Source organism: Eretmochelys imbricata, chromosome 1 (assembly GCF_965152235.1).
Source record: "Eretmochelys imbricata isolate rEreImb1 chromosome 1, rEreImb1.hap1, whole genome shotgun sequence".
NCBI classification, from domain to species: domain Eukaryota; kingdom Metazoa; phylum Chordata; order Testudines; family Cheloniidae; genus Eretmochelys; species Eretmochelys imbricata.
Window position 1 is genome coordinate 103,613,379 of NC_135572.1, and position 25,167 is coordinate 103,638,545.

A 25,167-nucleotide genomic window follows, 5' to 3' on the forward strand; every position below is an offset into this window, starting at 1 on the left:
GTGCTGGTCATGAGTCCGTAGCATTTTCTAGATTAGGAATGAAAGAAAAGCCTGTGTTCCTTAGCTGTGGCTAAGGGCTGCAATGGGAGAAACCCTCTCTGGAAGTTGAATTACCATTTGGAACCTGTTAGCAATTACAGTCCTATTAAGTTTCAAGTTCTTATCAGGGTAAGGTCCCTGTGTCCTTCAGCACAGCTGTTTCAAAGGAAACCATCAAATTCCAATAATATATATGATTATGTAACTGATTAGGTTATTACTGATTTCCTTCTTTAACTGGTGTGTTGCTATGCACTGTGTTTCACATCAGACATGGCTATATTTCAGTGGTGAATGAATTTTTCCATGTATTTGTATGAATTTTGAAATTATGAAATTGTATGAAATTTGAATTATGAAATTCACTTTGGAATCATTTGAAATGAAAACTGTTGAATAAATCAGAAGAAATGTTATTCTTTTATTCCTTCCTGACCCCCACTGATGATTCAAGTGATAGCCTGATGATTGATTATTTATTCAAGCTAGCTTCTTTGTAGATGTTTTTATTTGTGTACATCTTTCATCGGTTGATTCTCAAGCCACAGTGATGTCCTGTGCTATGCATTAACAACAACATGCTACACAGTTTAACTTTCTTGCCTTTTAATTTCAACCATGCTCTCATATTATGAGAAAGGATACATAACATATTCAGGAGTGTCCAACTGACCTTCTCTATACCATTTATTATTAGAGCTCAGTGGACCATTTTCAGCAAATGAAATTTTGCCAAAACATGCCGTTTCATCAAAGCCAAAAATGTTGTGGAGATGTTATTGATGTTGAGCAAGATGTTGTAGGGAGAAACTGACTGACTTTCTGTGGTCACAAGGGACTAGAGAACTGGGATGGGATGTGGGAGACCGAGGTGCAACTCCCTGCTCTGTCTGATTCAGAGTGATACCTGGAATGAAAAAGTGAATCAGGCAGAGCAGGGATTTTGAATCTGGGACTCCATCCCAGGCCAGTGCCCTAACCACTAGTTCTCTCCACACGCAGACATTTAGGTTTCATGTTGACACAATTAAGTTTTCGCAAAAATGTTTAGAGGATTTTTTTGTTAATTTCAAAGCGCTGAAAGTTTCTGCAAAACAGAATTGTTCTCCTACCAGCTCTCCACTGTTCCATATACCTCATATTTTCCTCCTTTACAAACTGAATAGTAGTCCTACCCTTTAATACTTCCTCTTATGGAAAAACCTTCCCCCATCTATCGATATCCTACCTCTTACCAAGTTTTTGCATTTCCTTGGCCCTTTCCTAGTACTTTCTAGTGACCAGAACGGACATACTATTAAAGAGGCACCACCAAATTAAATTGTAAGCTAAATCAAGAGTAGCCTTAACTCTATGCTTTAGAAAAAGTTGTTTGGAAGAAATTTTATGTGAACCACATAGGTGGCATTTATCCACTTAATATTTAGGGATCTGAAGTTATCTGTTTTTAATTTTGTTTCAGGGTCTCCATATTCTCAATTTTAATTATCACTATTCTGATCCATGGGTCACTAATACCATTGTATCGGTATATTTTTATGACATGGAATTTTTATCTCCATTCTACCCGATGATCTACTCTCTAGGCAGACATTTTTATAATAGTTTAATCTTTAAGTACTACTGTTCCATACACACGACGTAAACTGTCTTTTTCTATATAGTTTGTGGGAAGGAAAATAATTTCTTACTGATTTTTCTTATCTGACCATATTTCAGAAATCCAAGTTACATTTGGGACTTTTAGTGACAGGCATGCTAGCTTATTTGTTGTCATGCATTCCTCTTCTCCTATCTAGCTAATAAGGATGGTCAAGGGCATAGTGTTTACTGCTCCACCTACTGGGAAGCAAAGGGGTGGGTGGGAGGATGAGTGGGGGTAGATGATGTAAGTATTTTAAAAAATTGCCTTCCTATCAGTGTTCCCTCTAATTCTCTCCTCCTCCTCTTCCCCCCCCCACCCCCCCCCCGTGCAGAATTAATTTGGTGGTGTGTGACACATCAACTCCATATTGGTGCACACAACAAAATTCATGTGGTGGGGGTGGGGCTGAGGGGTTCGCAGTGTGGGAGGGGACTTGGGGCTGGGGCAGAGGGTTTTGGGGTGGGGCAGAAGGTTTTGGGTGGAGGTGGGCACTCTGGGGTGGGCTGGGGATGAGGGGTTTAGGTGCAGGCTGCCCTGGGGCTGTGACGGGGAGAGAGGACTCCCTGCAGCAGCACCTGGGCTAGGCGGGAAGAGACACCTCTCCCATGGCCCCACTCTGGCCTGGACCTGCCGCGGCTGTGTGAGAGGTGCTCGTCCCTGAACCCCAACACGCTGCGGCCCAGCGCGTTAGGTGACTCCCTGGCTATTGCCTGGGTGAGCCGGGGAGCATGCTGAGGGATCCCAGGAGATGCAGACCACAATATAGGACCTGCCATTGGAGGGTTCGGGGCTCTTTTCAGAGCTAACTGAGTCTAGGCTCCATGGGCTCATGGAGCCATCCTCTGCTGAGCCAGCCTCTGCTCCTGGTAATTTCATTGTGGGCACGATTTGGTTGGCAAGTTGTGCCCTCATTGGGAAGGATGTGCTTTTGAATATCTGGCCCAGTGTGTGTACAGTTTCTGTTACCCTGAACAAAAGTAACCAAAGCCACAGCCAAACTTTGAAGTGGCAATCCACTGCCAGCTAGATATAGTTTGCAGCCACTTCAAATAAGCAAAGGGACTACCCCTCAGTAGTCCAGGAAGCCGTTCTGCACTCCTCCTCCTCTGGTGCAGTCTAGGTCCTGGGGGGCTCCCAAGTCTGACTCCTACAGGAGGAAGGACAAGGATAAAGGGCCTGAGAGATGCTACCTGTCCTCTTCCCGCCCGGGTACCCAACCTGACCCTCCCAGAAGTCAGTCATTTTGAGGGTGCGCTCGAGGACAGCGCCCCAGCCAATGTACTGGATCTAACCCTCCCTTTCTTCAACCGCTCTGCCCTTTTTCAGTCGGCTTGGTCCTGCGTCACCTTAGACCACAGGGTGCTAGATACTGTTTCTTCGGATTACACACTGCAGTTTGCAGCCGAACATCCCTCCCACTCCCCTTCCCCATCCCTCTTCAGGGACCCTTCTCATGAGCAATTCCTCATTCAGGAGGTCGAAAACCTCCTTCGCCTGGGGGCAGTGGAAAAGATTCCTCAGATCATGGAAGGCAGAGGATTCTACTCCCGCTGTTTCCTAATTCCAAAGGCAAAAGGGGGCCTCAGACCCATCCTAGACCTACTTCACCTCAACAAGTCCCTCCAGAAATTGAAGTTTTGCATGGTTCGTTCTTTCTTTCTTTCTTTCTTCACTCAGCACACAGTCAACCTGTGGAACTCCTTGCCTGAGGAGGTTGTGAAGGCTAGGACTATAATAGGGTTTAAAAGAGAACTGGTTTTCTCTTTTAAACCCTATTATAAATTCATGGAGGATAAATTCATGGAGGTTAAGTCCATTAATGGCTATTAGCCAGGATGGGTAAGGAATGGTGTTCCTAGCCTCTGTTTGTCAGAGGGTGGAGATGGATGGCAGGAGAGAGATCACTAGATCATTATCTGTTAGGTTCACTTCCTCTGGGGCACCTGGCATTGGCCACTGTCGGTAGACAGGATACTGGGCTGGATGGACCTTTGGTCTGACCCAGTATGGCCATTCTTATGGTTTTTGTTTCTTATGTCTCCCTGGTCTCCATCATCCCCTCCCTGGATCCAGGAGACTGGTATGCCGCTCTCGATTTAGAGGATGCTTACTTCCATATTTCTATCTTTCTTGGGCACTGGCGCTTCCTCCGCTTCATGTTGAGCTGGCGCCATTTCCAGTTTACGGCAATATCCTTTGGTCTTTCATTGGCCTCAAGGGTATTCACAAAATGTATAGTGCCACTGGCTGCTTACCTGAGACGTTGGAGAGTCCAAATATACCCGTACCTAGATGACTGGTTGATAAGGGGCCGGTCTCCAGGTATGGTGCAGAGGTATCTGAACCTGGTTTGTTCCACCTGTTGCAACCTGGGATTGATAATAAACAAGACAAAGTCAACCTTAACCCCGGTGCAACACATAGAGTTCATCGGAGTGGTCCTTGACTCCACTCGGGCCAGGGCCCTCCTCCCCAAGACTCAGTTCCAGGCCATGGCGGACCTCATTGTGGGCCTGCGGGCCCACCCGCTCGCCACCACCCATATGTGCCTGAGGCTAGTAGGCCACATGGCAGCATGTACTTATGTGGTCTGACAAGCATGACTCTGTCGCAGACTTCTTCTGGCATGGCTAGTGTCAGTCTGTGTCCCCAACTGGCACAGCCTGGGCTGGATGGTCAGAATTCTGGACAGCGTACTTGTGTCCCTCATCTAGTGGCAGGATCCCGTGTAGGTGTTGGAAGTGGTTACCTTCATGGCCCCGTCCTCATCAGTGACTCTTATCTCCACCGTCTTGTACCTGGGCTGGGGAGCCCACTGTGGCGATCTCAACACTCAAGACTGTTGGTCCAGTCACAATCGTTCCCTTCATATCAGTGTCAGGGAACTCAGGGTGATTCGACTGGCCTGCCAGGCCTTTTTACCTCATATGCAAGATGCTGTGGTCCAGATCCTGACGACAACATGGCTACAGTTTTCTATATCAACAGGCAGGGGCAGAGCCAGGTCGTTGGCACTTTGCCAGGAAGCCCTCTGGCTCTGGGATTTCTGCCTACAGTACAATATCCATCTTGTAGGCACTCCCCTTCTGGGGTCCAAGAACACATTGTCATATCGCCTCAGCAGGACATTTTCATCTCACCATGAGTGGTCCCTTCATCTGGAGGTGGTCTGCTCCATCTTCCACCGTGGTGAACTCCTCGGACTTCTTTGCGTCCAGGAAGAACAGGAAGTGCCACATCTTCTGCTCGATTGGGGGCATAGACAGAGGAGCCCTGTCCAACGCCTTTCTGCTCCCGTGGTCAGGGGCTCCGGTGTACGCCTTCCCTCTGGTACTGTTGCTGAGGGTCCTCGTGAAGATCAAATGGGACGGCAAGAATCAGCCTCATAGCACCAGCGTGGCTGTCCCAACCCAAGTTCAGCTCCATGCTGGACCTCTTGGTAGCAACCACATTCCGGCTACCGGTCAGGTTGGACCTGTTGCCCAGAACCACGCAGTCTTCTGCACCCCAGCCTGGTGACTACACCTGAAGGCTTGGCTGCTGCGTGGCTAAGTGTGCAGGAGCAGCAGTGCTCTCATTTTACAATTAAAACACGAGGACAGTAACTGCTGTGATTTATCTGTGTTCATCAACATAAGAATAAATTTGAAACAGTCTGTTTGGTAAAATGTTTAACTTTGACTTGTCTGCTTTAAATTGTTTTTATCTGAACAATGCTAGTTTTAATATGGTGGTAGATTTCTAACTTTTCTTTTAATTTGTTTACATACTGTAGGTTTTAACATTTGCCTACAAGCATGCATTGGCAAATAAAATGTATGGAAGAGGTCTCAAATTTGCCACAAAACTTGCAGAAGAGAAGCCAACCAAGGAAAACTTGAAAAATTGTATACAGGTAAGGGGTAGTCAATAAATCCATTTAATTACAGCGGGGCATTGTTATGTATGCTGAAGAATCTCTTAATATTAGGAGATGTAAATGTATGTTCATTTTATATACTGCTTAAGAGATTGAGTTTCAGAAAACTTTCACTGAGGTTCTGGAACAGAACGTACTGGATAGGCTTTTGATCCAGGAATATTCAAATCTGAAACACTTTTACCTCCCCCCAAATTCACCAGGGGTTCTGATTGGACTTAATGAATGTATCTGGCACCAGTTAGTCAGGGGATTAAGCTCACTAGCTCAAAGGTATGCAAGAAAGATAGGGGGGAGGGGCACTTGTGAGGTCCAAAGGCAATATCCAGAATCTCAGAGGCTGGAGGACTGGGCAGCAGGAGGGTGCTGGGATTCCTATTTGGGCATGCTCCCTGGACGTCTCAAGGGATTTCCATCTTTTATATCTGCCTCTTAGCTTCCCCCCATCCAGGTGCTGAAAGGGAGAAAGGGCTTGTCTCTTCTTCTCTCATTCCAGAGCCCTCCCTTCAATAACCCCTTCCCAGGCCATTGCAAAATCTGGGGGGGGGGGAGCGAGACCTCTTTCTTTCCCCTGAGCTATTCTTACTTGGTGGATACTCAGTTAATAACTCCACCACTGCCTCTGCTCAAAGCTTTCCCAAGCGGCAGTATAAAATTAAGGGTCCTTAACAGTTTCAAGGAGCACTTTGAAAAGGTATTTATTAATTCCATCAGTCGCTTAGCAAAGCTCATAGCAATGGCAAGTTGTCTGAGCTGTGGGTCCTCCTCACCTTTGGAAATAAGGCCACTTTTATTTAAGATCATAGATATAGATTTATGAGCCTAACTTTACTTTCTCAGGTTTTAAAGTTAAAGCCAGTTTTTAAATTGAGGCCAAAATGTTTTAAGCGGCTTGTTCATTCTACCACTGTATCTAGATTAAGAAATTGTTATTTAAAGACATACTAGTGCCATGACTACTCTCTAGACTTGCACATGAATTTCACGTGTTTTATTCTGAAGTACTTAAAGTTGAACAGCACAGAGAAAATGTGGGCATTTTGCTTACCTAAAGGTAAATTATCTATACAGTTATTCAAAACGGGTATAAGGGAAAAAAAATCCCCAAGTTTACTGGGATTCTTGTGCTGCTTAAGACAACATTTTGTTCACTAAAGCTAAAATACCAGTTTTCAAAAACTAAAGCCATTCTATATGAGAGTTTAGAGCTCCAAAAAGCAATATATTGACATTATGCTTCTGACAATGAACCTCTTTAACATGGCACTTTTAGATTAAGAAAGAATGAGAGAAGATATCAAAGTGTCCAAAGTATCATCTAATTTTTCTGCTTATCAATTATTTTTTTTTTTTAGTTAATGAAGTTACTTGGATGGACGCATTGTGCATCTTTCTCTGAAAACTGGCTTCCTGTCATGTATCCACCTGATTATTGCGTGTTTTGAAATACCAACAGTTGTAAACATACAGAGATGGTTTTATACTGACAGGATAGGAAAGATAAGTTTTACCTTTTAATTAGAACGCATGTCTTCATCAGATACTGAATGCTGATTATTAAATTGTGTATATTTATCAGAAAGGCACCCTGGTGTGGCTTAATACCTATTAACCTGACTCCTGACATCAGGGAGTTTGCATAGTGTGCATCTCATTGCTGGCAATGGATGTGCCAGAATTGCCAGCACCAAGGATTTGGAATTGGGTTGGAAAAGATTTCTTGCATGCATGTTAGGTTCTTAACTGTTAATTTTAACTGCAAACCTGTAAAAGCTCTGTATTTTTTACAATGAACAGGGTTTTAACATGTTTAATCTTAATTTCTTTTTCAATTGTATGAAGGCCTTAAAGCTACACCAAAGTAGCTAAAATTTTATTTATTAGACTATAAAGTAATGGAACTCCATTACCTGTACTGTTTGCAAGGGTTTACATTATGATTTTTTTTAAACAACAACAACCTTTCAAATGGTCTCTGTGTGTATCTCAGAACTGCTGATACATAGGTGCTCTTGTAAATCTTCGTCTTTGAGATATTTCAGGCAAAATTTCAAAAATCCATGTGAAGTTGAGTATCAGGTTGGACTGATACATGTATAAAAGTGCCAGACAGTTAATCAGGTATTGTAAAGCTATACATACACATGTTTAATAATGTTTAAAAAATGTAAAACACAGAGTAAATGTGCAAAATTGAAGATGATAAACCACCCTGTGCACTCTGATACTTTAAAGGATTTTTTAATTAATAAAACAAATAATGAAGCTGAAAACTGTCATTTTTTTTTAAGAGTACATAAACATAACGTGTTAAAGCAAACAGCTTTAGGAATAATATAGATATGCAATGTAAACAGGATATAAAGGTATAGCTAGATCTAATAGTTTATTTGAAATTTTGAAACTTTACCTTCTGGTTTTGTTTTGTTACTGCTGACCCTCTGGCAGCAATGAATTGGTTTCTTTGAGTAAATCATGTGTATATAAGCTTGAGACAAATCAGACAGTTAAGTAGTGTCCTGATATTATTATTATCCATGTATTGAAGTGCAAAATTCAAAGACTCAGGGACAGGTTTATGGACATTATTGCACTCTGTGTGCATTATGTACTAAAAACTAGAAGCTCATAAACTTTGAGGGGCATCAAAACTGTGACTGTATTGTTTTCGCTTAATTCTCTTTTACTATGGCTTTAAACAGCTTGATATTTGATTCTGGAAATTCTGCTAGAAGTGTAACGATTAATATATTGCCAAGTTTCTCTAAAAATTCAAAATCTGTGCTGAATCTGAATTTATTTGCCCATAATAATACTGTCCCTGGCTGACATAAATATGCCATTGTTGTTAGCAATGGATCCAGAGATGTATGGTGGTAGACAACATCACTTGCCAAAATAAAATCATAATGGTGAGTTGATTTAGGGAAGTCTTCATTGAGGTCTTCTCCCCACACCAGCTTCCTCACTTCAGGTCGGTGTATATTCATGTTTTGTGTATTTCTTGAAATATTCCATTTGAGATTTTCAAGTACTTCGGGCAGATCAGTAGCTGTAACATAAGCTCCTAAAGGGAATGTGCAAATGATTAGTGTATATATTTTTTTCTATAAATCTTACTGTTTTCCCCCCCCAATATCAATTTTGAATATGTTGTTGGCTCTCTGATCATCATTCAGTCAATAAACAGACCAGCGCCCACCCATTTCCTGGATTGGGGTAACTCTTAAAAGTCTGTTATTTTGGGGCATGTCTCCACTGCCCCAAGTGTTCCGTGTGGGTGCTACAGGTGCAAATTAAAAGGCTCCTAGGTCACTGTAATCCTGTTCAAACTGGGGACCTTTTAGTCTGTACCCACAGCATCCACTCGGGGGCACTAAGGTGCAGCACTTCGTTGCGCACTTCTGTTTGCACTCCTGTAGTGCAAACTGCAGAGCAGTGTAGATAAGCCCTACAGAATTTTGAGAGCCAAAGTCATAACTGCTCGTTAGGTTTTAATTTTCGTTATAATTTCACTGACTACAGTGTCAAAGAATTTGTTTAGCTGACACCTCACAATTGATATATTTGAAGATGAGGAGGTGGAATTTAATCAGAATTTACCAACCTAGTATGCTAGCCACAATGGACACCAGTCCTGTTCCAGCACCAATTTCAAGTACCTTTTTGTCTTTTAGGTTGATCTCTTGTTGATTTGATTCCAGGTACTGAGATAAAGCCAATGCCTAAGAACAGTTAAAATATAGCCATAAAAAGCATTAATTTGCTAATGGCCATGCAGCAGTTCATTAAATCATTGAAAACATTTTTCTAATAAGTTTTTTACTTATAGACTGAACATATTCAAGTATGTAGCACAAAAGCAAATTAGGAAAAAGGAACAAGATTATAAACAAATTATTAGGCAAGTAAAAACAACCAAACGGCTTCTTTTTATATGGGTTTCCCTAGAAATCTATACGCCACACGTTTTTGTTGACCTCTAAGTTACTGTAGGCACTGAGCATAGTCAGTCTGGAGAAGGAGAGATTTTACTGTACGAGTACAAAAGTGATATTATAAAGACAGCTAATTGTTCTCAGTTTGTGAAGATAAAGTAAGGGCTCAAGTTACAGCAGCGGGTTTCACGAAAAACTCAGAATAATTTGGCAATAGAACATGTTGCAAAGAAGTCTACGAAGTCACTGTCACTCTAGATATTCAGATCTAAACTTGACTCCCACCTAGTGATATTGCAGGCATCATGAAATAATTCCAACCACTTTATAGAGAGGGAAAAGACAAATGGTACCTTTCAGTTCAAGTGACAGAGTTCTGTCCTGGAACCATATCAGTAAAACAGTCAACAGTTGGCTGCTTTCTTAGCAATCACAGCTAAGGTCAAAGAGCAGATAGGGTTGGTGACTGAACTACCTCTTTGTTTCCTCCATCGCAACCCCGGATTACATCTCACCTAATCACAGAGTTTTGTAACATGATGCTGAGGCATTGGTTACCAGCTCATCATGGGTGAGCGCCGCTAATGAATCACCAGCACTGTTTGTGCAGTATCTACGTTTTCTTTGGAGTTCTCCCATCCATGTACTGACACCTGACTAATTTGAGATTTGATGAAATTGCAGTTCATAATAAGACTTAAGACAGACATTTTCCCCCTTTCTCCCTTGTGCTATCTTGAGATGGAATCTGTCATTTTCTGTGAGGTTTTATATGATAGCTAGACTGACAAGCTTTTTAGAGTTGAAATCCAATCCTTGTCCGTCTTCATAATAAATAGTGTAAATAAGTTTGAAATATTTTCCTCATGTCTCTGTCACTGTAATACTTTTTATCTTGAGAAGGCCCCTTTACACATAAGACAAAATTATCCAAATCTCATTACACATGAAGTACGGTTTGTTTTTTAATTCAATAATGGGATAAGCAGGGACCAGTAGAATGTTTCCTCATCAGTAAAAATATTAATTTAATCTACATGTCTGTGAACTATGGAAATGTCTTCAGTCCTGAAATCTAAATCTAAAGATGACTTTTTGAGAGTCTCAATTTAAATCTTGCAGAGATCAATATCTTGCTTAGAAAAACAACAAGGCGTCTGGTGGCACCTTAAAGACTAACAGATTTATTTGGGCATAAGCTTTTTGATGCATCTGAAGAAGTGGTGTTTTACCCACAAAAGCTTATGCCCAAATAAATCTGTTAGTCTTTAAGGTGCCACCAGCCTCCTTGTTGTTTTTGTGGATACAGACTAACACAGCTACCCCCTGATATCTTGCTTGGAGTTCCTTTGGTCTTCTGAGGAATTACTTTCCTTCTTTCTAATTAAAGTATCCATCTCTGCAGGACTTAGTTTCCCAAAACCAGATGATCAGCAAGATCAAGTCACTACAAAATTGACAAATATAATCTGTATTCATCAACTGGAAGCAAGGAGCATCACCCTTCATATAGACACAATGCAAATAAAGGCCTAAAAAAGAATCTCACCATAGCCTTCAACATTTGATGTATATTTAAGGTGTACACAACCAAATGGGCTTAGCGGACAATCCTTTCAACTAAGCAGAGTGGCCTTTCAGCAGCAAACTTTACTACAATCAGATGTGTGGTCCCAGTGCGCAATCTCCTAATTATTCACTAGTGCACTCTCTCTCCCAAACTCTCTCTGCATCTCTGCCATCATCTCTGAAGTAAAAAAAAAAAATCCTAAAAATAAACTGAGAAGAAGGTAAGTGTCATTCTCACAATACCAAAGAGAACTTTATTTTCAAACTTGAGAGATTACTCTTACATGCAGATCGTCAACAGATTGAATCCCCTTGCCTGTGAATCTCTACCCCCAAAACCCAAACTCTCTAAACCTGACAGATTGTGTGGTGAAAGGTATATCCTCATCAAAGCAGGTCCTGGGGAGTCAAGATGCTCTTATCCCTCCAGACTGTTTCTGAAAGTATAGTCTTATGATCTGGGGAAAGAATTCTATAGTGTATTAGGAGCATTGAGCCTATCGTGCTAGAATCCCATCCGTATTGCTGTTTCATCAAGATGCCTTCTGAAGAATCTTGACATCTCAGTCCTGGAAAGTGTACTAATAAGTCCTTCCTAGCATTTTGCTTTTATGTTGCCAGATTCCTAAAGGCACTCTAGATAGCTAGACCACTTATGACATAATATTCCCACTGGTCTTCAGACTCATCTTAAGTTCATCAAGTTCCTGCTTTGTCTCCACTGAAACTTGCTTTTCCAGAAGCTAGCTGTGAAAGAAATTAAATGAGTTGCCAAAATAGCTATTTTTTCCCTGCAAGAATTTTTCTGCCTTTCCTATGATAAAGTATAAACACCACCTTTCTCTGTATCTTAAAACGCTTTCACAAGTTCTAAGAGAGTCTTACACTCTTTTCCCAAACCACAAAAGAAAGGAAAAAATCCTGTGGCATAAAATAAATCTTGACTTCCCTGTAGTCCTCTATCTCAAACGAACTGAGCAAGTTAGAAAGTTCTCAGCAGCTGATTGCCTTCCAATAAAATTGTGAAGGAGCCAAATTTTCTAAATCTTCCATAGCATGGTGGATCAAATGCTGCATGAGGGGAACACAGGTGGTGCTGATTGGACAGTACCTGTGAGCAATGAGGCACAGTTCCTGGTTCCCAGGTAATATCCTGGGTAGAAAGGGCTTAGTCTACATACAGTCAATTAAATAGACCTTCAAGCCTCTGCACTGACTCATTTTGGGATGAGATTGCTCTACTCTGCTCTAAATAAATTTCCATTCTCTGTAAAATGCTGCATGCTGGATCTTTTCAATGTTGTTTTCTTCTCTGTTCTCCCCTGATCGTCTTGCTAGATGCTTACTTCCCCACAGTGATTGACTGTCTGGAGACATTGAGAGAACACAACGCTTTTTCCCAATTTTCCTTTCTTTGACTTAATGTCTGCACCCGTGCTCATTTATATGCTCATTTGTTCACATTTACTTTATAATGAGTTTAACTTGCTACTTGATCACAATACATAGGTAAAACTTACACCGGGCCATACTATAGCTCCGAAGTGGTCTAATGATTCTTGAATAGTGATCTGGTGGTCTGCATAACAATAATGCTCTTTGTCAAAATAGGGAGAAACTGTAGGAATCCACTTCTGCAATATTTTAAGAATTCTTGGTGATTCTGTGGGAGAAAAAATCAGTATTATTTGGTCAATATGAATATATACGTGCATTTTGTTGCATAGCTGGGAAAAGAAAATTTACAAGACTTAATTTGTGGTCAAGACAATGAGTTTGCAGCCTTTTCTGAAAAAGTTGCTTTTGTTCTTGGTCTCTAGTGAGCTGATCATGCGCACCATGGTTCACTGGGTTGCCAGACCTGGATCCCAAATATGGGTGGGCCTGCTGTCAATCAAAGTGAAGGAGAAAAACCTTCCTTTCCCATAAGTCATGAAGCAACATAGGTTGATTGGTGAGGAATTTTAGAACTCTATTTTGGCATACATTTTTCTGTCATCATGTTGAGACTTAGGTATCTCAGGTCAGAGGTTGCAAGTCATGCTAAATACAATATCTAAATGAAGCTATTCGGAGATTGTTAGGTTGCAGGTGTAACTGTACAATTGTGGACAGGATAGCAGACTAACATTGATTCTGGCAGAAATACTCTGGGTTCTTTAACCACAGATAGTTGGGACCTCTATTTTTGTATCTTCCAAAAGTCAGCATCGCCAGTAGTACAGCGTTCCCTGTTACCAGGTGTTTCATTGTTTCAAGTAGGGATACAGAGGACAGTGTCATCTTCTGAAACTGAAACTCTGCATTTTCCTATCTTAACCCAGCGGTTCCATCATGTCTCATTCGATCGGTCAAGCGCACAGCCCAGCATAGAGTAGCTGCAGATTATTGCCCTGTTAAAGTGCCTTTCCTCCTAATTTCATCCTTAATGACACTGAAAAATGAACTCTACTCTACCAGATCACCTCTGATGATACTGGAATATGACAAGAACAAACCTCTTGTAGTCGTAAGACAAAAACCAGAAAACTATAGTACAGGATTCCAAGGCCAAAAGGGACTGTTGTGATCATCTAGTCTAACTTCCTGTATCACACAGGCCATAGAACTTCCCCAAAATAGTTCCTAGAGCATATCTTTGGGAAAACATCCATCTTATAAATTGCCAGTGATGGAGACTCCACCACAACTGTTGGTAAATTGTTCCAGTGATTAATTACTCTCACTGTTAAAAATTTATGCCTCATTTCCAGTCTGAATTTGTCTAGCTTCAGCTTTCAGCCATTGGGTCATGTTACACCGGGGTGGGCAAACTATGGCCTGCGGGCCAGATCCAGCCTGCCAGCTGTTTTAATCCCGCCCTTGAGCTCCTGCTGGGGAGTGGGGTCTGGGTCTGGTCCCGCTCCCACACGCCAGCCGGGGAGCAGGGTCGGGGGCCTCTCCACATGGCTCCTACGCGTAGGGGCGGACAGAGGGCTGCGCTATGCACACTGCACCCACCCCAAGCGCTGCCCCTGCAGCTCCCATTGGAGATAAGCGCCACCCGGAACCTGCACCCCAGAGCCTCTCTCTGCATCCCAACCCCCTGCTGCATCCCTGATCCCCCTCCCGATCTCCGAACCCCTCGGTCCCAGCCCAGAGCGCCCTGCTGCACCCCAAACTCCTCATCCCCAGACCCAGAGCCTGCACCTCTAGCTGGAGCCCTCACCCCCGTCCCAGCGTGGAGCCCCCTCCTGCACTCTGAACTCATTTCTAGCCCCACCCTGGAGCCCGTACCCCCAACCAGACCCCACACTCCAACCCCAATTTTGTGAGCATTCATGGCTGCCATACAATTTCTATTCCCATATGTGGCCCTCGAGCCAAAAAGTTTGCTCACCCCTGTGTTATACCTGTCTCTGCTAGATGGAAGAGTCCATTATTAAATATTTGTTCCCCATGTAAGTACTTAGTGACTAATCAAGTCAGCCCTTAACCTTCTCTTCATCAAGCTAAATAGATGGAACTCTTTGAGCTTCTTACTAGATGTCATGTTTTCTAATCCTTTTAATCATTCCCATGGCTATTCTCTGAACTGCATCCAATTTGTCCATATCCTCTTGGATTGTGGGCACCAGAAACTGGACATACTATTCCAGCAACAGTCGCACCAGTGCCAAATAAAGGGATCAAATAACCTCTCTCTCCTCCTCATGATTCCCTTGTTTATGCATCCAAGAATCACACTAGGAGCTCATGTTCAGCTGATTATCCACCACTCCTCCCAAATCTTTTTTGGAATCCCAGCTTCCCAGGATGAAGCCCCCCCATCCTGTTTGTATGGCTGATATTCTTTGTTCCTAGACGTATGCATTTAGTCGTACTAAAATCCATATGGTTTTAATACGGCTTGTTCCCAGCTTACCAAGCAACCCAGATGGCTCTGTATCAGGGACCTGACCTCTTCATTATTTACCATGCCCCCTACTTTTGTGTCACATGCAAACTTAGAGTGATGATTTTTCATTTTCTTCCAGGTCATTGATGATGATAGTAAATAGTGTAACGCCAAGAACTGTCTGGAACAGAAGTAGAGTGTCGTGGTTTCTTCCGCAAAACAGAGCAAAATATTCCTATTTTCTAGTGGTCAGTTTTAAATGTTGCTTTGTGTTTTAGCTAGTCTCAGTTTTGGGAGTGATTAAAAAACGGTTTGAGGGCAATCTGCTAATAGGCTGTGGGCCAGGTTTTTAAAAGAGCTCAGCCTGCAACAACTCCCATTGTTCTCAATGATAATCCAGCCATTTCAATTAGATGCCTAAATAAGAGCAGAGCTCTTTTCAAAATCTGCCTCTGTGGTGGGTGTTGAGCGCTTCTGTAAATCTGGCCCTGTAAGAAAAAAAATTACATTTAAGAAACAAACAAAAAACTGAAGTGAGAGTAGTCCTATCAAGAATGAAAATAGGATATTTGGGTGACCTTTTGGATTTGGATACCTAGGAAAATCCCGTATTCTACAACTTGCTGGCATGCCATAGCTTTTATTATTAAGTAGCAACCTGAACTGGATTCTGCTGTTGCTGTAGAATAGTCAGGGCAATTAGACCCATCCTGACATTCAGACTGTTGTTCATTGAGGTCCTTCTCTTCACTTGGGCAGTCCATTGCTCTTTGAATTTCCTTGGGGAGTGGCAAGTGCTGGGTGGAGATCATAGCAGGAATGCTGAAGAGGGAGGAAACACAAAAAATTGTAAAGGAACGAGGTACTCTGTTTACTATATAACAACTTAGTTATGCAGCTCCTTTCAATTGATGGATCCCAAAGTGCTTTACCAATCCTATATCTAGCATACACACACACACTGAAGAATCTTCGATAACTGATAGTACAGTGGGAATTTAAGCAGGTAGAGTGCAATAACCAGAGGTCAGATCTGGCCAGATACAAGGGCTAACATTCCTATTCCTGTGAAAAATGCCATGAGAACTCTCACTGACCACACAGACGGGGCTTCTATTTTAACCCCTCTGTGGTAGCACTTTGTGTCTTGTAGCATAGAGGGGAAGTGGTTTTGTACTGATTCGGAAGAAGGAGTGCTATCAAGTGAATCACTTCCTGAAGAACCTCAGTTTTCCTTTGAGGTCTCCCATCCATCCAGCTACCAATTAGGTCTGAGCCTGCACCACTTACAAGTTCTTCTGTAATATGATCACAATCTGAGGTGGTATGGTGCAAACTTTGCCATGATTACATTGCTGCAGGTTAGAAGCTTTCCTTTCCTGATGCATGCATGTGTGTGTGTATAGCCACATTCTTAGCATCCTCAGTCCACTCTGAAAGTATCCTGATCTCTCCACTACAATGAGTCCACTGTAATCTCTCTCGCTTCGGAAAACTATCCTTTCATTGAACAGAAGCTACAATTTCAAAAATGTTCTTGTTGCACGTCCATAGCCAGAATAAGACCAATATTTTCTATAGTTACATTTGCTGAAATAGAAATAATCGCATCTCAGCTGATTGCTACAGAGGCCATGAAAGAGTATTAGCCTTCAAGTTGCACAATTGACTAGGTGTGTAATTGGGAGGGAGGAGGGATAGAACTTGCCTTCCCCCGGAAGCATAAGTTAAGTGGCCCCTACTGCTGGAAGCAACAAATTTGCTGGCTGAGTGTTCTGATTAGTATGGCAAATCCAGTGTTCCTACCAATTGCATGTTGAATTCGACAAGCAACTACATTTGGATATACTTTATTATTTGGTGGTGCTTTGGAACATAAAATCTCCTGCACCTAAATGAAAGCCTGATGTTATTGAAGCCAATGGAAATTTTACCAGTGACTTCAGCGGGAGAAGGTGCGAGCTATGAGAGCACAAAACCCAAGCGGGCCTGGTGGAATAGTGATCTAAACATAGGTAAGTGTATAGTTAATTATGTGCTTAAATTCCATCAGTGTACCTAAAACTTGGCAACATTGCTACACATATATCTTTTCTGTATTCATTCATTGCCTAAATGTTACTGCAACAGGCAAAAATTCCAGTTTAACCATGTATCACCAGTGAAAAATCATACAATAACCAACAAATACAGTCCTACTAAACATCTGTCTGATCAAATCTTTAGATACGGTAGCTAGTAACTCATTGTAAGATAGACTTAAACTGCAATTCTCAGTCTATGTAACAAGCTTTTATATCCTTTTGTCTGCAAAGTTTAAAAAGAAAAAAGCAGCCAAATGTACTTCCATAAATTATGGTGATGATGTTTTATGTACTGAAAAGAGTGTTTAATTATTTTTACCTTGGTACAGACTACACAAAGGATTCGGTTTTATAATTTTCAGAGATGCAAGTATTTTAGTAGCATAGGCTTAATAATGCCACAATAACTATATTTAAAAAACTACACTATTCCAAAATTGTGTCTGAGCCTTTAAATACAAGGCAGACAGACTGCACATCCTAGTTGTAGAAAGTGTAAGTCTCAGTTCATTTACAAATACATAGTATTGTGTTCTTGTTAAATACCTTGTGTGCCATGTGGCTGCATTGGGAGATTTTCAGAATTTTTTGAATGTTAAATCCCAACCTTAGTGTTGCATTAATGTAGACTGTGCATTTATGTTCCTTGCCTTGTATGTGCTGCCTTTTTTTATTATTCTTTTTAGCACAAAAGGAAAAAGTCAAGAATAGAAGAGGCACCAGTGTTTTTTCCTAATTTGGAAATCATTAGCATATCTATTTGACACTGTGTATTTGAACTGAAAGACTGAAAAGATTACTTGCATTAGTGACATGCATAATACATATATTTGAATGTGCAGTTTAATGTTCACATTTAAATACATGCATCTTCTTGGTGCAAATTCCCCAACACCCAGTAGTAGAGCTGGTCAAAAAAAGTTCAATGGGAAATTCTGAAAATTTGAAATTTTGTTTTTTCCTGAAACAAAATGAAAAGTTGAAACCTGAGAATTTTTCACTAAATAAAATATCCTGAAATACTTCATTTCAGCTGCGTGCTTTTGATTTTCATCATGCTATAAACTGTAATGTAACATGTAAATAAAGTTGAAATGAAACAGGTGGATAATTTCATGTCAAAAATGTTGATGAAATGGAGATGTTCCTGTAAAATGTTCTGATTTCATTGAATCAGCACTTCCAAGTGGAAAACAGGTGCATCCATAAATTTTTGACCAGCCCTACACATTGCTATCTGTATCTGGATTTCTTTGCAAAGTGATAAGATAGGCAAATGCTAAATTCAAGTCTTGTAGATCTGAAGTGTTTAAAAGTCTTTTAAATGATCATTGAATCAATTTACAGCAATGACAGTTGGAATTGTGAGATTTCAGGCTAGAGTATAATTATTCTGGTGGGAAGAAGTCTTCTAAGAAGTTGTAATGGAAGTCCATGTCTAGCATCACTACCATGACACTAAAATATTGAAGAAGCTACCAGGGGGATATTTGTGAGGTGGATACATCTTAAGGTAACAGTCTGACTGGCAAAAGCTTATTTCTACTGGGAACAATCTTTCATTTAAAAGTCCTGTTGTTAACTCTTTCCCCCTTCATTTGAGTAGTTCAAATCTAGTTATGCAACAAAATGAAAATACAAATAAGATGATTATGTAGATGAATGAGCAAAATGGCGTTGACCAGCGTTCAACTGTGAACACAACCCTTCCCAGATTCTTTTCTTTTTTTAATCTGAAACTTTTGTGCATGAATCTGTACGCTAGTGTGTCTTAGGACTGCATTTGATCAGTCAAAAGCCACTTCTGCAAGTTGCACTTGCAGAAATGCAGTTGGATTATTATATATTATTCCTTGAAAATGTAGCTCTTTCTGTTAGGATTTCACATACCAAACACGGGTAAGATCATTTGTTGTTAAATGCCCATGCAATTAAATCAAGCTTTCTTGCATTAAATAATGTTCTTAGAGAGAGAAATCTAGTCCTAAATAAATCCTGGGAGACTTTACTTTTAAGATAGACCTTCTGGTTGATATGTGAGTATATTGGGGGGAAAAACATAGCTGGAAAATAACTTGCCATCATTACTGATGCAATGATCTCATTGAAACAATGCTACATTTGTCAGTAATTCAGTAAACTTAATTCCTCTGACCAATGATATCGTCAGACGATTCCAAGTTTAAAAGGGCATTAGATAAATAAATGTAACACATTCCTTGTTAGTTGCTATCATAGGAGTATTTAGGTACATTCCAAACAATGTTAGTTGAAGAATAGTTGTATTGTTACCTTCTTTAGCAGAGTGAGTTTGAAGTTTCCTGTGCATCTTCCCAGACCACCCTAAAGGTTTTTATACAGACATGCACCTGGGAGGATTAATTCTCTGTTCACAAAGTCCAGCCAGTAAGAGTGCAGTCTATTTAGGGTAGCATTACCAAACAGCACTCAAAGAACTTACTGTGTTACACTAAATTTTTTCACATACGCAGAACAAAATAAAAACCACTGTCAACTTTGGGAGTTCCTCAAATGTACACAAAAACTGAATCAGTCTCATCAAATTCTGCTGATACCTTTCTTGTGGCTTTTAATTTTTAGAAGTTTGAAACTATTCCAAGTCTTAACAACATTGTCTACGGCCATCCTGACCCAAACAGCCAATCCAGTACACAAATAACATGTGCAGCCATTTGGCAGCAGCCCAAACAGAGAGAGAGAGAGAGGTCACATGGCACAGAAGATCCTGCTTCCAGGAAAAGGTTAAGTCTTAGGGCCCCTCTGAGAAGATATTACAGCTGGGGGAGTTGTAGGGCTTACCCCCACTGTTTCTGGGAGCCAGGAGGTGAAGGGTTGAGGGAATCTGGCCGCCCTATAGATAGAATGATAGCCTTCTGGCAGATTCCTTTAACTAGTCTATAGATGCTGTAGGAGTGTAGGATGTGTATAATTCTCTATTAAAGGGACAGTGCAAACTTGAAAACCACATTAATCTGATCTAGCACCTACTCTAGTTACAAGCTACCCTTAAGATGACTATACGTGAAGAAAATTAGCAAAAATAGATACTGCCTTTGTTTACTTTGAGAATGTGAGTACTCCACTTATATGGTCAGTTTCACTGTTGAAAAGACCTTTTTAAAAATTGAACAGGGACCAGACGACACTTTATAAAAGGAACTTTAGAGGATTTTTTGTTTTTTAAATTCCGGACCGTATTAAAAGGTGCATAACTGGATGCTTTTGAAATAAGAGGGATAACAAAGATAGGAAACGTAGACTTAAAAACTTAAACTCCAATGTATAAACATTCACATCTCTGAATTTGTAGCAATATTTTGACTGTATTAGGTACTGCTCCTTTAAAGAATTTGGAATGAAAAGAGTATATCCCTCTTTTTCCTTTATTTCTATCCCTTTTTTACTTTTAACTTATATCATGGATTTCACACATTAACCAGTAGGTGTCCTCAGTATTCACACCAAATATTAAGTAGATGAATGGAGAGACAAGGTGGTGAGGTAATACCTTTTATTGGACCAACTTCTGTTGATGAGAGAGACGCCTTCGAGCTGCACAGAGCTCCTATTCAGGCCCAGGAAAGGTGCTCTGAGTGTTATAGCAAAATGCAAGCTGGAACAGACTGTTTAGCACAAGTAATTAGCACATATTGTAAGGGACCATTCAAGGTAGAGTGGCCAGATCAGAAGAACAGCTCTGTGTGGCTCAAAAGCTTGTCTCTCACCCACAAAAGTTGGCCTAATAAAAGAGATTACCTCCCCCATCTACACTGCATACAAGTATATCAGCTGTGACATTAAAAGATTTCTCTCCCTCAAAAAAGAGGCAGCAGTATCCATTTAAGAGGAGGATACATGGACTATTTCTAAAACACTTGGGAGCAGATACTAAAACATCCGTATATTGATCGTGTTTCCACCGTCTGTCTTAAAAGCTGTTGCATTTTTTTCCAAACTATTTACAGACCACTTGACTTTAGATAAGTTTGGTCATGTCACAAATAAGCTGTTCCAGAACCACTTCAGTAGTCATAACTAGAGAGCAGACACTGGCAAGCTCATTGCTGGACTAGTCATTCTCAGACTTAAATGCTGTTTCTTTTTTAAATGATTTTTAACATATGAAACGGAGAGATCTGTTTGACTGGAATTTTGTTCAGATTTGTAGGATCTGTCCATTGATGTGGTATCTGGAATTCTCTCCAAAGGGAAGGGGTGGAAGCTCATTAATTCAGGATTATATAAAAGTATGTGAAATCACAAGGTAACGTTTTTGGGAACATTCCTGCATTGGCAAAAGGACAGACCATCTATCGTAGGGGCTACTACTGTAACTTCCAAAGTGAAGGGGTTTTCTGTCACGAGCTCCCTATTATTTATAAAGGTGGCACTCCAGCCAATCTCAGCTGGGGCCGGGGGGGTGGGGGGGGGTTGGGAGTTATGCATCAGGAAAGTAGACAGACTCGAGGCTGCTTAGGGCTTTGTAGCTTGAAAGAAAGGCATTAATTGGAGTTGAGGGAGGAGATTACTGTAACTCCTAGTACTGTTAATACTATTCACCATTTAAATTCCGACAATGTGCTTGGTGCTGTACGTGACTTACCTACCTATGATTAAGAAAATAAAATAAGCTGAGCTGAATCAATCCACGTGTGTGAGCGGCACAACCAATGTAAAGACTGAGTGAAAAATGAATTACAAGTTTACTCAAATTTGGCTTCTTTTTTGGTGAAGTCATTGTGATCGTCCCATATTTAGTCATTGTTCAAATGCATTTGCCTCATACTTCCTGCAAGTCGTTCTTGTTCTGTAGCCCCTTCACAAGCACTTATCTGCAAATAGCTCAGTATCTGAGTTCTTCTGACTGGACATGATGTTCCCCTGGGATGAAATTCACCCTTAGGCAGAGGGCCAGCCCAAGTCCCACTTAAGCAGGGCTTAAATAATGCCATATCCCTTGTTCACACACCCTCTGGAGAGCTTTGGAGTTCACCCATTAACTGAATTTCAGTTCCCTGAGCGTAATTCTTAAAATCAGGTTGCCTGGGCAAGTATTTGCAATTACGATCTCAACATTCCATTCTGCAAATATTCAATGTTTTTTTTAAGAACTGCTATTTCTGTGGACATTCCTGTGCGTAAACTCATTTGCTAGACTGTGGAAAGCAAAACAACAGCTTGGAAACACGGTTGAGGCAAATTTGGATTCTAAATATTCCAACAAATTTCCCAGCCCTTGCTACATACAGACCCAAATAATGGTGGGTGCTCGAGAGCAGTGTGTCTCAAGCTATCTGATGTGGGGGACTGGCAATTTTTTTTTTCCAATGTGTGTGCAGACCAGAAGCTGATGGCTTGTGGACTGGCACTGATCCGCGGACCACCACTTTGAGTAGCACTGCTCTAGAGTACTATTCCATTTGTACAGAGGTCAAATGGGGGGTGGGGGAGAATAGGCAGCAAGATTCTCCTAAACTCTGTGCCTGCCAGTATGCCCAAGGGCAGATATCACTGTGATGGGCCACATCTCAAAATGTAGCCCCAGAGTAGAATAGGGGCACATTTCACCCATTATAGATCAGACAGCAAGTTAGGGTTGACCGCAGTTGAAACCTGCCAGGGATGGCAATGATGGAAGTCCATGCCTGCCCTCTACCCAGGGGTGAATGCCTGCGCTGGGGGTCTTCTTCCCTGTATGGAAGTCTAGGGTACAAACACTGGGTGTGGCAAGGGATCTCTCTTTCCCTGCTTGTTTGCTGGAGGTCTTGGTCCCCTCTTGGATGAATGAGGAGAGGAAGTGTCGGGTCTCCTGCTCTGGAGTAGACTGTCCTCTCCTTGGCTGCTGCGGGGCTGTGTTGGTCTTCTCCTTTCCTGTGCAACTCCTTCTCCTCCCTGACTGCAGAAGGTCCTGTGGTGCCCCAGAGCAGCAGGCCCTCCTCTTCTACAACAGTAGATGGCTGGCCACACTCTTATTAACACCTGCACCAGTCACTTTGTCACATGCTCCCTCTGCTGGTGAAGCAGTTGCCTGAGCCAAGGCTGTCATGCCCCATTGACAGTCAGCAACACTGAATATCTGTAGGGTTGGAGGATCTGATTTTTATCAGTAAAATGTCGATTTCACTGTGTACGCACTAATTGAAATTTGCTGGTGGACAAAGTAGGACAAATGCCGCTTGTGAACTTGTTACCATTTGATTTGAGGATATTTGCTTTGTATATTTTGACATCCAATGCTGACAATTTGTGTTTAAACAGTTACAAAGCTTTCACTTTTTGAAACTCAACATTTACTGCCATTATATAATTGTCTCAACCCTCCCATAATTTCCCACAATTGGGAAAATTTAAATTGATAAAAATTGGGGGAGGGGGAGAAGAACATGCTTAAAAATAAAGGTTGTTCTCTGTTGAAATTTATTTAAAAAAATTAAAACTTGAATTCTGCCAAGCCTGAATATATGCATTGCTGGTTCTGATTGGCCAGTGGCAGCACTGAAGGTGGAGCAGGATTGTGAGTGGCTCCGAGAGGTGCCAGCATGGTACATGGACACGTGCCATACAGCCCAAACCTAACATTTATATTGCCTTTAAAATGGAAAATTCATTGTCCTTCCTGGAGGCCTTTTTCCCTCTCCAACTCAATCTCCTCCTCATAACAGGTGACCTCACATAACAGGTGAGAGGTACGGATGTGGTTTCTTTGGCACCCTGTGAGGGCTGCTAATTTGACTTCAGGGCAGGTCCATGTGGGTACAGTTTCAGAATGGGTGTCTTAGGCTCAACCCTGGACCTAGAGCTGAAAGGGTCTATATCCGATACTAGCATCCTGAGTCATCCAATCTGCAAGTATTTTTGTACATTAAGTAATAAAATACATGTCACAGGAATAAAGTGCTTTGGGAACTTGGCTTATGCCATATTTTACATAAATAACACCTCATCAGTCTTGTCTGCATAGAACAACATTGGCTCTTGCATGTGAATCTAAGCAGCCAGGCAGAGATTTGAGACACTACACCAGGATACCCCTAAAAGAAACCTTCGTACTGTTGTTGGGGGGTAATCTCTAACAGTGCTCTTCTAAATGACAATTGATACTTATTGTGCTTTCTTGAGATCATAAAATAGCCAGGAATTACCTTCAGGCTGGGCCATGGGAAATTAATAGAGTTCACAGATTAATTGCTTGCTTAGATTTGTATCCAAAGAGGTTTTTCCTGCCATCTGAGAGTGTGCGGAGTAAAAACCATTGCCAAGACAGCCATCAATCTTTAGAAATTGATTCCATTTTAGTCTTGTTTAATTATGTTTAATGTTGCCGCGTTAATGTAGTCAGGTTTGCTCCTATCAGTGCATGAAATGCAGCGATGTGCTATCCAAAGAGGGAGTACAGTGGAGTGTGAACAAATAAGCAATTGCTCTAAATGTTTCTTTATCATTTTTTTCAATTACTGTAGTGCACAGGGCCCCAAGATGTTGAGCAAATGAAGAGAGCAGGCTGCTAAATGTTTCAGCCTTTGTGCTTCTAGTAGGAGTTCTTTAGCATGCCTCATCAGCTGCTGTTTTTCATTAACCATTTGTTGTGTATTTAATGGCTGTACAGTGTTCGATGATGGAGATTCCACAACCTCCCTGGGCAATTTATTCCAGTGCTTAACCACCCTGACAGTTAGGAAGTTTTTCCTAATGTCCAACCTAAACCTCCCTTGTTGCAATTTAAGCCCATTGCTTCTTGTCCTGTCCTCAGAGGTTAAGGGTATGTCTACACTACGAAATTAGGTCGAATTTCTAGATGTCAGTTTTGTAGAAAGCGTTTTTATACAGTCGATTGTGTGTGTCCCCACACAAATGCTCTAAGTGCATGTCATCAGCGGAGTGTGTCTACAGTACCGAGGCAACCGTCGACTTCCGGAGCGTTGCGCTGTGGATAGCTGTTCCACAGTTCCTGCAGTCTCCGCCGCCCATTTGAATTCTGGGTAGAAATCCCAGTGCCTGATAGGGCTAAAACATTGTCGCGGGTGGTTCTGGGTACATATCGTCAGGCCCCCCTTCCCTCCCTCCCTCCCTCCATG

At 41.5% G+C, this 25,167-nt stretch overlaps 2 protein-coding genes across 3 annotated transcripts in view; one reads left to right on the plus strand and one right to left on the minus strand.

Moving 5' to 3' along the window:
- The window catches only part of TPP2 (tripeptidyl peptidase 2), a 76,496-nt gene extending 68,620 nt beyond the window's left edge, over positions 1-7,876 (plus strand). For both annotated transcript variants that reach the window (XM_077813092.1, XM_077813100.1), the window contains 2 exons: positions 5,460-5,579; positions 6,959-7,876. In XM_077813092.1, the coding sequence (XP_077669218.1) occupies positions 5,460-5,579; positions 6,959-7,048 (210 nt within the window). In that variant the 3' untranslated portion in view covers positions 7,049-7,876. The remainder of the gene's footprint in view (positions 1-5,459; positions 5,580-6,958) is intronic.
- Positions 7,877-7,969: 93 nt separating this feature from the next.
- METTL21C (methyltransferase 21C, AARS1 lysine) lies at positions 7,970-15,751 on the minus strand. Its single transcript, XM_077807222.1, has 4 exons — positions 15,583-15,751; positions 12,631-12,773; positions 9,211-9,328; positions 7,970-8,670 (listed from the first exon to the last, which is right to left on the minus strand). Exons 1-4 carry the CDS (start codon positions 15,749-15,751, stop codon positions 8,276-8,278), a joined length of 825 nt encoding a protein of 274 aa, XP_077663348.1. The 3' UTR covers positions 7,970-8,275.
- Positions 15,752-25,167: the final 9,416 nt, after the last annotated feature.